Here is a 12,276-nt window from a genome sequence, read left to right as displayed (position 1 = left end):
TGGTTCTTATGTTATATCATATGATATCATGCTAACTTAAACTGCATTGTGTTATGTTATATAATGCTGCATAAAGTTGTATACATGTTTATTGTTTATCTCACTTTTACCAGAATGTAACATCCATGAGGACAGGGACCATATTTGCAGCTGCTTAGCACAAAGCACCTATGGAATATTGTCAGAAATTGTTAGAAAGTTTATAAAAACCAAACTCTTCCTGGCAGCTTTAAACCGTGGACTCTAATTGTGGCTGTTTGTACCCATAAGCCACCTGTAATGTTTTTTCCACAAGGTAGGCCCTTGGATGTCTGACACAGCAACTTAGGCTTCTTTTTTGCCAAACTGCTTAGACACATGAGACCAATGGAGCAACTATGAGGAATATGATTACTCAACCAGCGTCCGTTAAGGCCAGGATGGGCGTTGGTGGCTGGGGGTGGCTCCATGAGAAATAAAACCAGAAACAAAAACATGGCAACCACGAGGAATATGGATGTGTTATATTTACATTGTTCACCGTGTATTGCTTGTCTGTCCCACAGGTACTCACAGTTCCATGTCGGTTGTATTCTGTGTTGTATCCCCAGGACATAGTGTTGCACCACAGAGTGGATGCTTAAAAATGAGTTCAGTTGGATGGACATCTGGATGCACTAGTAGAAACTGAATGGATTGGTCCAACTAAGTCATAAACTATTCAGCATGATTGCAGACCCCTTCTCAAGACGGGAAACTATGTCTGGTGTCGTCAGCAAGGATCGAGGAATAGAAACATCTGTCTCAAATTTGTAGATGGTCCATTTGCTTTTGCATATTTGGAACCTTCCTTCTCACTTTCTCCCCATGGAGATGTCTGCAAGATCATCTCTGCTTCCTCATTTCCTTAAGTTCTTTTTTTTCCCCATTTAAACACACAGCATCTGAGTTCAGGTTCTTATCTTCCTTAGACGTCATTAATTTGGTGCCTTCCTCTTTTATCTCCATTTCTGTGCTCTCAAGGAATATCTTTTCCTGAGGGGTAAGCACTTTACCAGGCTGTACTAACCCAGTCTTTTTGTTGCTTTTCTTCTAATAAGAGTAGTTATCATCCTGTTTTCATTTTGGCTCTAACTTGTCTTTTCTCACAGACCTATGAACTTCTGGGGGGAAATATTTTGATCTTTTGCTTCTCCATTTTAAGGATATTTTAACCTCATGGTTTAAAAAGAAAACAAAAATGATGGTTTCTCCCGGGCTCACCAGCTTTCCTTCCTCCTCTGGATTTGGCTGTCTGTATCTGGAAAACTTCAGTAGACATTTCCTGTCTTCTGTAAAGTCATCCTGCCTTTTACATTCATCCCTAAGACGAGGAGACATCCCTGCTAAACTAGGGCAGTGTCACTCAGTGATTTCTAAATCACCTCTCAAACTGAGAGGAAATACTTGAGTGAAGTTCATAGAAACCTGCGTGGTGGAAGGGAACTCAGCTGGGAAAGGGCTTGAAAGGGAGAAAGACGTGCCCCATCAGCAAGGTTGCGCTAAGGGTAGCGCAGCTGCTGAGACCTGCCTTCCCTCTGGGGAACCAGACATCCTGCTGTACCAGGGACTTTTTATCTCAGCCCCAGTGGCTCTCAGGGTCTCTTCTTGTCCAGGCTGCCTGCTTTGGTCTGTGCCCTACCTCCAGGCTGACTCCCGCCCCCTGACCCAGTCGCTTTCCACCCCTATATTCACCTTTCCCCATTGGCTCCTTCAGGTCATCTTAGAAGAGCTCTCAGGCCAGTGTACCAGCTTAACTGCCCCAACTGTTGCCTCAGGGGTAGTCTGTAGGCATAAAGACAAAGCTTCTAAACTCTTTAGAACCCCAAACCAGCTTTTGGAAAGAGAATGCATTCTGCGTACTAGTAATTGTCCCATTTAAGAAAAATACCAGATGATGCAACAGCACCCCCTCCCCTCTGTGCACATGGCCTAGTGGCAAAGGGAGCGAGGGAAGCAAATTATTGTTTAATAAGCACACTTTCATTATGCCTTTTATTTGACTATGAATAATTAACCAGTTAAATATTAAATAATTAACGGAGTGAAATAGATTAAAAAACAAACTCATAAATGTCTTCTCCTATAGTCATCCGCATCTCTTCCCAAAGTCCAAGCCAAAAGCTGCCAACACTAACTATAAAGGTAGTGATACGGCCATAATCACCTTCTGTGGAGCACCTACTTTGTAACAGCTGCTGTGCTAGGTACTTTGTCGCCAATGCTTTTTTTTTTAGTAATCCTGCAAGATAGGGTGATTAACACCAATTTACAGATGAGGACATCAATAATCAGAAAAGCAAACTGGCCCAGGGTCATTCTGCCAGTTCACAGCAGGGCCAAGATGAGACGTGGTTTCTCAGATGCTGACTCCAAACCTGTTCTGTTCCACCATTCTGCTTCTCTATAATCGAGAGATGGGTTTTGTTGAATGCACATGTCTGGTTATCTGTGGAAGGGGGTTCGGGAACATGGTAAGAGGAAAACATGGCCAAGAATGTAATTCACCCTCTTTCCCTTCTGGCTTCCATAGTCTTCCTCTCTGTCCCAAATAATACGTTCTCTACCCTTAGATACATATGAAAGAGCCGTTTGATTGTTGCAAACCACAGCTGGTTCCGAGATTAATTACAATCTATACATCTATTAGGAGGGCTTATTTCTAGTGTTTGTGCTATCACGAAAAGGTGTTATGTAGATCAAAAGTAAGGTGACAGTGGTATCATAAATAACATGGCCTTTCTCATGAGCTGGTCGGGAATTTGGCTCAGTTCTTATAAATCTAGACTTAGTATGACTTATTCTTAGAAACGATACAGGAAAATACGCCCCACATTCAGAATTTGGGAAATCCTCTTACTGCCCCCAAATGCTTTATTTTTTATAAAGCATCTTTTAAAATTAGACTCATCAGTGCTTCTCAACAGGAGCACAAGGTTCTTAAGAGCGCAGGAAACTGGCAGGTGTCTGTGTGTTGCAGCAGGAACTCGGGGGTGAAATTGTCACCTGGGTTTAACAAGAGTCATTAAGTTCCTGCAGCTGTATACTCGACATCAAAAACCTCTTCTTTAAATTCTGAGGACCCGACGTAGATTTTACTACTTTTTTTTAAAAAGATTTTTTATTTATCTGAGAAAGAGAGAGAGAGAGAGAGCACACATGAATGGAGGGTGGGGGGAGCAGAGGGAAGGGGAGAAGCAGACTCTGCATTGAGGAGGGAGCCTGATGTGGGGCTCGATCCCAGGACCCTGGGATCATGACCTGAGCCGAAGGCAGACACTTAACCGCCTGAGCCACGCAGGCACCCCAGATGTTACTACCTTTAGCATTTAACACAATGTTCAGTTCTAGAAACAATCCACAATTAAAGAATAGAAATTATGATGTTTTTAAGCCTAGGGGGAAAAATGAATATTGAAAGCCAGGTAAAGAGTGAATGAATGAATGAATGAATGAGTACATGTTAGTTATTCTGTTGTCATAATTGCCTATTTGCTTATAAATTTCCCACACTAGATTCTAAGCTCCTTATTGGTGAGTACTATATATATATATAATACTTACATATTTTATATGTATATACACAATATTTAATTTAGCATGTGAATCTAAAAGTGAATTATAAAAATGTATGGTGCTTATTGTTCCAGAAGGCCCCAAGTAAATAGATAAAACAGAATGCACTTAACACAGAGGGACAAGAGAATAAGACAGTTCGCATCCGTCTTCCTGCCCCAAAAGAAAACTGGAAAACAGCAAAGCTGCATCTAGGACAAGAAATCTTCAGAAAAGTCTCAAATGAAGGGATCTAGCATGCAATAATTTTTTGGCCTTGCAGTTGTATTTTGGCTTCAGTCTGAGCTCTTAGCCTTTCATTGGAGAGTCCAGAGTTTGCAGGGATGCTGAAGTCAGGGAGATGAAATGGGTCTGTAGTGCACAGGTTGTATTTCCTTATGAGCAATCACTTTTTACATGTGAAGGAAATAAGGAAAGGCCAGACATTATGTGGCCTCAGAGAACTGAAAATCTGATGGCCCAAGGAGGAAGTGTGATGCACAGGCTTCGTGCCCCCTTGGAATTTCCAGTTTGAAGGCTTACTTTTGTGCTTTTCCGTCCCCAGTGCTTGCCTTCTTCCCACCATAAGCCCATGGGGTCATATTGTTAATCTAATACAGCTAAATTGAAAACTGTTTCTCGAATTGATTCCATTAATCTTTACCTATGTGGTGCACCCTCCGTTTTATCCATTGATGATTAACCTCATTGAGAGCCAGGGGATAGCCTTAAGTTAAAAAGCACTGGCTGAGATTAGTTAGTGTTCCAATCTGAGATTCTGCCACCCAGGGGACATGTATGAGACCAGAAAATACATATATGGCTCCTGGGAATCCCCTTCTCAGGCCAATTTTAGTTCAAATTGGACATATTCCTGGGTTTTTAATATAAAGAAACAAGTTTTCACTATGATTTTTGGTAATGCTGCAATTAGACGTTTTTATTGGTTATTTGCTTACTTGTAATTTTAGCAGCCTAAGCTGTACTATAAAAAAAAACAGAAGGTACTTTTCTTTTCCAGCAGCCACTGTTTTTCTAAAAGCTTTCCATGAATAGTGTTTCCATCAAAATAATGAATGTTGTTATTCTTAATGGACATGAATACACTATATTTACTATTATTTTGCAAACTCTAGGTCCTTCTACTATAGTAACAAAATGAGGATGTTCTTGAGTTTTTGTTGATTTAGGAGGCAACTTAGACCTACTTGTTCGGAGCCCAAACCTGCCCAGCCTTCAGGTCTGACCGTGGAGTCTGTTTAAAGCCCAGGGATGGACTGACAATTAGAATGCACTCCCTAGCCCCATCAGGGAAGAATGAGTGTGTTTCTCCCCGTTTTTCTTACTCGAGGGCTGGTGCTCTGACTCCCAGGTATGGGCCTGTTTCCTTCACCAGACACAGTGCTCTTGTTAGCTACCGCATTTAAAGGATATGCAGTGTAATAAAAATTACACTGTTCTGTTGTTGGCAGCACTCATCTGAGAAGAGTGTCATAACATGAATAATATGTGTGAAAGAACTGAAAAGCTGAGGGATTATTCTGATATGGAAACTGAAAACAAAATAATGCTCTGATCTGCTGCAGCCACTGCCACATATAAAAATCGACTTTGGCATTTTATATTTTTATTCCCAAGTTACAGAATTAATCCAATGTTTTATTTTGAAAAGAGTGAGTTTCAGAGCACAAAGAATTTTGGAGTTAGCTGTGGTCATTTGCCAGGCCTGTGGGGATAGACACCGCCTTTTAGCAGACCTTGGAGTTGGCAGCAGATGTTGAAACGTTGCTGAAAGAGAAAGAAGAAATTCAGTCTCTCCTGATTCTGGCAACCATCATATGTATTTGGTAGGACAAGTATAGCTTATTTGTGCCATTATTTGAAAAGGAGAGAAAAGTGAATCCCAGAGATGTTAAATGAATTCCTGTTATTTTATCCATTGTGCTAGGCCTCCAGAGAGTTACAAGAGAGTTTCAAAGGCACAATCCCTTCCGTGAAAGAGGTTATAATCTAATAGGAGTGAAAAAATGTATAGTCTGATAGTGGTAACACATGAAAAGTAAACTCACAGCCCCAGGTAACATGGAAATGTGAAATAAGGGACACAGATCATGTGTAATGGAGAGTGGAGGGTGTGGTGCTTGCTAAGGATCACACTTGTCAGTGACCTTCATTAGGAGATGAGGGATGAGAAAGAAGGAAAAGGTAAGGGGCACCTGGGTGGCTGATTCATTAAGGATACAACTCTTGATTTTGGCTCAGGTCCTGATCTCAGGGTCCTGAGATAGAACCCCGTGTTGGGCTCCCTGCTCAGCAGGGAGTCTGCTTGAGATTTTCTCTCTCCCTCTCCCATTGCCCCTTTTCCCCCCACTCTCTCTCTCAAATAAATAAATCTTAAAAAAAAAAAAAAAGGAGGAGGAAGAAGTAAGTGAAGTTGGAATAACATGAAAGGAAAAGCAGAAAATGTCGGGACAGGAAAACATAGGGCAAGACAAGAAGTAAGCCCATCTGGAAGGGAGGAGGGGAGGACCGTATAGAAAAGTAACAAGCAGTAACACTGCAGTGTTTCTTGATGGCACCATATGACAGAGCATCTTGAATGCTTGGACCAGAGTCCCTGGAAGCTTTTGAGCAAGTACGGCATAGTAACTATTTTAAATAAAACACTTCGTTGACAGCGATCAAGATAGATTGTAGTGGGGAGACAGTAGATAGGAAGAGAGACCAGGGAAAGTATTTCTCTATTTGCTGATTTTAATAGGAAAATTTAAATGTTGTTCAGAATTTTTCTAATTTACCCTATTTTCAAACTAAATATACTTTGCAGATCTTTATACTACAATATAAACATTTTGAACTCTTAAGATTTCAGGCTAAAATTCAATTTGTGTTTCTTCTCACCTTGAATAACAAAGAGGCACACTGTGTAATGAATGGATAACCGAACCTCTGACCATTTGTCCTAGGACAGGCTGATGCAGTTGATGCCAGAGTAAGTGGGTAGCTACATGAAGGGAAGAGGTTTGTGCAAAATGAGTACGTGAAAGTCTCCTCACCTTGAAGCTCTGGATTCCTGGGACTCAGGGTCAATCTTGCTGGGCAATAGACGTGAAAATGGACACTGGCCCATGTGTCCCGTGGCCTTCTGAGAACCGGTATATGGAGCATAGAGAAAAGTTGGACAGTTAAGGAAATGCAGTATTCTCTACTGTTACCATTCAACCATCTGTTCCTTCATTTAGCAGAAAAGTGAGTGTATTTACTATAAAGAGACTTGGCATTTTAAGCTTATCTAAGAAATAAGAAGACACCCTGAAATATGTCCCTTGGGTAACTAGACATCTGCTTAGAGAGATGGGACTGATGAGCCTATGTTAAGATAGATGCGTCTGATTTTGAATCCTACCAGTTGGCTAGGGAACCCAAGCTCAAAACTGGGGCCCTCTTAGTGTTGAGGAATAGGGTGTGACCTCATTCCTAAGGAATAAGAAATCAAAAAGGAACAAAGTCGGGCAGATCAAAGAAGTGGCAAGGGACTTTAGAAGATCAGAAGGTAGCTCCCTAAACTCTGGAGTAATTGGCTTTATATTATATTTTCATCCTGTCTTATCTCTGATCTGGGAAGTGGCTACCAGGCAGCCAAGTGGGGGAAAGAGGAGCAACGCAGTGATGAAGGGCTAATGGAGGCAAGGGAGGTCAGGAGCATGAGTAGGGGTGGGGAGCAGTGGACACACCTGCCAATGGGCAGGAATCTTTTCCTGTGAAGAGAATGTTGTGAGATAAACTAAGTGAAATTTTAGCAGTTATGAAAAATTTTACCTTTGTTTACATTTTAAACTACTAGAAATAAGGTACAAATTAAGCACTTTTTTTTTAACCAAATCTTACCTCACTATTATTATGTCAAGGCTCTGTTCCCATGAGAAAGCTTAGGGACATTTTCTCCAGTGTAAAGTACAAATCATACTTAGGTATCCTAATAATCATTTTAAATAACTTTATGTTTTAATACTATATAGTTTGTATTAATTACTAGCTTAATTATAGGTTAAACTTACATAATGCTTCATTTTTTTTCCTTTTTTTAAAAAAAAGTTTTATTTATTTATTCATGAGAGTCAGAGAGAGAGAGAGAGAGAGAGAGAGAGAGGCAGAGGGAGAAGCAGGCTCCCAAGGAGCAGAGAGCCTGATGTGGGACTCGATCCCAGGACCCTGGAATCACGACCCGAGCCGAAGGCAGATGCTTAACCATCTGAGCCACCCAGGTGCCCTGCTTCATTTTTTTTATAAAAACACTTTCCCAGGGCTCCTGGGTGGCTCAGTCAGTTAAGTGTCTGCCTTTGGCTTAGGTCATGATACCAGGGTCCTGGGATCGAGTTCTGCATCAGGCTTCCAGCTCGGCGGGGAGTCTGCTTCTCCTTTTGTCCCTCCCCCGCCCCCCCCCCCGCTCGTGTTCTCGCTCTCTCTCTCAAAAATAAATAAAAAAAATCTTTAAAAAAAAAAAAAAAAACACTTTCCCATTTATCCTCTCATCTCAGTTTCCCAATATCTAAAGCTCAGAGAGAAATTCTATTTCTCATTTTAAAAATAAGAATTCTGAAACTCAGTTTGATGTTAATCAGTACTGTCTTTTATTGAATGATTAAACATAAAGGAACCATGCTATGCTCTTTATATGTATTATCTCATTTAATCTTCATGATTAAACTTTGAGATTGTTAACATCTCCATTTCCTCTGGTTTTAAAATGCCACAAGCTGAGATTTGATTGGTTCCTAAGTCTGTGGTTTGAAATCACTACAGTTTACTGAAGATGTGATTTACCTAAGCTCACTGGGCTAGTAAGTGACAGAAGAGGAAGTAGAAATAAACTATTTGCTCATAATTTTCCCATCTAACCCTAATGAAGAATTTTTATATAATGGATAATCAATCTTAAAAAAACCATTGATTGCACATTGATTTTTAAAGTATACATTTAAATAGTTTGTGTAAAGAATTCTTATGTTTTTGGAAATTCTAAAGATTTAAATGTTTTAAACAACCCTGTTGTCTTTACCATTCCTTCATATATTTAGCAGAATTCATTAGGTGGAAAAGTCACATGGAAATACTTAGCTAGAATTAAAATCAAGTTACTGAGCAATTTTGCATTGAATTATGGGCATTCAGTTCAATTCAGTGAGTTAATTTTGAGTGCTTAGAGTATAATGTGCTTCAGTCTACACAAAGATAAGTAGGCAGTATCCCTCTCTGAAGAAATTTTCAGTCCTTTACAGGATTATATTTAATAGATCTGAATGTTATTGAAAGAGATTGTTGAGATTCCTAAGTGTGATTTCTATTCTATTTTGGGAGAAGAATATTGGAAGAAGGAGAAATGGTTGAGCGCAGATTGAGGTATATACTCATAAAACTTAACACAAAAAAGAATCTAACCGTTACTATGAGAGAGAAAAATAAGTACATTGGCGGAGCATGAGAAGGAAATTGTCATATCATATTGGAATAGAAGGGGAATCAGCAAAGGCCTCAAAACATAGATGATGTTTGAGATGAGCCTTCATGAATGGATAGAAATCCAAAAAGCATATGAGAATAGGGCATTCACACACAAAGGGCATAGTGTAAGTGAAAACAGAGACTGTAGTTTTCCTTATACTTAGTGTGGGTGTAGACTAACAAAAGGGCACAAGACTGAAAACCGAGACCTTGTAGAAGGTCTTGAATACTAGGCTGAGATCTTTGAGAGCAGATGCAGTGGAGTGAAAGACAAATACTGGGCTGGAAGTATGAGATAGATGTGCAAATTTCAGTGGTGACATTTATGAGTTGAGTGAACTTGGGCAAATCAGTTCATCTCTTTGAGCTTTGACTCCCTCACCTGCAGTATGGTTGTAGTAGTATTAAAGGTTGAGTGTAAATTTAAAAACTTGTATGGAAGTACTCTGAAAACTGTAAGGCACAACAGGAGACAGCATGGTCATGGTCATCATTGTATTATGTATATAATGGTATGTGAAGATTTTGGAGCAGCGAAGCTTTTTATCTGCATCTGCAGTCTAGGAAAATTGAGTTGGCAGGAGTGTAGTGGATGAATTAATAATAACAAAAGAAAGAGAACCAATCAGGAAGCTATTAAAGTAATTTAGGTTAAAAGTAATGAAGGTGTGATTAGAATGGTAGAGACATTGCAGAGATACTGTTCTATTTGGCATTAATTGAAAAATATACTGAGCACCCACTCTGTTCCTGGACACAAACTCGGCAGTCATGCTTAACAACCTCCTCAAAAGAGACAACAGATGGAATGGGCAGATACTTGGGGAGCAGAGGTGAGAGGAGAGAGGGATATAGAAGAAGGTCACTGATCTTCCTTTGCTTTCCATTGGCGAGACCTCTGTAAGAAGAATGGAGAAGGGACATCTCAGATGCCTATGAGCTTAATCCCCCAAGGCACAGGTGTCATGGTGGGTGAGAGATGATAATAGGGTCAGTAAATCCTTCCAGGGTGGGTTTGACCTCTCCTTCTCCTCCCTGTCTGTGTGGGTCTGCACTATTCGAGGTGCTGAAGGAGGAGAGTTACCCCCCCAAAAAACAGGCACAAGACCACCCTCAAGAATTTCTTTGACTTAAAAAACCTGACAGAATCCCTTTTCCCCAAGGGAGGTGAGAAAATGTCTTCACCTAAAAAGAATTTCTCACTTTTCTTAAAATAGATCAACTACTGCTTCTATGCTTGCTTAGGTTTGAAAGTGGAAGGAAATTTAAAAAAATAAATAAGGTTCAAAACCTCTCTCTAAACTCCCAAGTAAGTTTCCCGGTAATCAGAAATTGATTGATTCAATTTAATTGTACAATCATTTAGTGAATGCAGGTAACTTCCAGGAGATGGAACTGAAGAAGAAAACAGCAAGTGGATAAACACCGCTGCCCCCCTCACAGTTTAGTGAAAGTATATGTCAGAAAGCATATGACAGATGATTGTGTGTTGAGCTAAAATTGTATTCTTAATACTGTGTTATAAAAATGATAAGACACTTATTTCCCTCCCTCCCTCTCTCTTTCTATTTCATACGTGTGATTTGTTTTGTTTTGTTTTGTTTTTTTACTTCTCCATGAAGGAGATTTTTATGAAGACCAAAGTGATGTGTGGGGCTTATTGGAAACTCATCCTAATACTTGTTTCTAATAAAATAAAGACTCCTCTCATAATGACCCTAAAGTCAGAAGTACTTTGTACATTTCTACAGAAACACCCTGTGAAATTTTGTGGGATTGAGTCCAAGAGAAGCAGCCCCCTTTGTTCGGCATTTTCCATAGAACTTTTACTACTAGGTTGTCCCTTTACTCTGGAGCTTAAACGAAATGAAAATAGGACAGCCTTGCAGATCTTTTTAAGATATAAAGGGAGCATGGGGATAGCCATGGAACCAAGAATTGGTAAAATTAGGAAAAGAAATCATGAAAGCGGATCTCACATCCTTTTTCAAAAAATCCCTTTCATTCTTTATTCATCTCTTCATTCCAATCCCTTCCCAGTGTTATTAAGGCAGGCTCAGATAGCTACTGACTTTAAATATTCCCTATATTACAATGCTGTTTGTTTTTTCCCACCATTTAGGAGATGACCTGGCTTCCACCACTTTCTGCTATTCCAGCACCTGGCAAAGTGGAACCAAGCAAATTTCCATTTCCAAATAAGGTGAGATCTTGTACCACTCAGGAGCAGTATGCTTTACTCACACGGATTTTTTAGTGGATAGTGGGTTTTCCCGTGATTGTTTTTCCCTCTGTAAATATTCCTACCAGAGGCATATGGCTGATTTTCAACAATTTGCAAGCATGTATTTATTCATCAAAGGGAGAAAATTAAGCTTCCACTTCCCTACTTTTGGCAAAATGTGATGCATATTATAATTGTCATTTTATCTAAAAAAAATTGTGAAGTTAAAATGCATCATACAATCCTTCTTATATATTCAGTGTGATTTTCTTTTTTTTTCCTGAAAAGCTGTTATTAAATTAATGATGTATCTTAAAATCAATGTCTTAGAATTGAGGACATGTAGTATATAATTCCTCTTCGGTATCTTTTATAAACCTTAAAATATTTTCTAGGACTTTAAAAAACAAATTTCCATTTTCTAAGGACAAGCACACACTCAAAAAATCAGCCACAATATATTTAAATTATACATGAGTCTAATAGGTTTTATTTTATGATTTTTAACCATACAACTAATATATAACTCCATATTCATAAGGAGGAAATTATGCCGATAGAAAGAGCAAAATATGAAAGTGTCCAGTACCCGCATCCCAGTTTTATTTCCCTACCCAGAATTTACTCTCAAGAGTTTGGTGAATACCATTCCACTCATCTTCCCTGTGCATGATATACATATACATTCATATGCAGTTTTTAAAAACTCTTAGACGGTATAGTTCTAAAAGCATTTCTTCTAAGAGTTGATTTTTTTCAGATACCATGAATACATATTATTGCTAAATATTAACACTGCAACCTTTTAAAGTGAATTATTAAAATAACAATTCATTATAATTATCACAGTGGCAAATTTCATTCTAAGCTGATTTTTATTTCCCTCAACAAAGTGTATTTGGAGATCTTTCCAAGTAAATATATAGAGATGTTCTTCATTCTTCTTAATTGCAGCAAAATATTTTGCGGTATGAATT

General features: G+C 39.2%; 1 protein-coding gene across 2 annotated transcripts in view; it reads left to right on the top strand.

Annotated features, from left to right (window-relative positions):
- AFF3 (AF4/FMR2 family member 3) overlaps nt 1–12,276 on the top strand; it is a 561,794-nt gene that overhangs the window by 354,287 nt on the left and 195,231 nt on the right. For both annotated transcript variants that reach the window (XM_027622823.2, XM_027622824.2), the window contains one exon: nt 11,198–11,278. In XM_027622823.2, coding sequence (XP_027478624.1) covers nt 11,198–11,278 — 81 coding nt within the window. The remainder of the gene's footprint in view (nt 1–11,197; nt 11,279–12,276) is intronic.

Source organism: Zalophus californianus, chromosome 8 (genome assembly GCF_009762305.2).
Source record: "Zalophus californianus isolate mZalCal1 chromosome 8, mZalCal1.pri.v2, whole genome shotgun sequence".
Classification (NCBI taxonomy): Eukaryota; Metazoa; Chordata; class Mammalia; order Carnivora; family Otariidae; genus Zalophus; species Zalophus californianus.
Note: the sequence above shows the minus strand (reverse complement) of the source record. Positions and strands in the feature narration are given on the sequence as shown.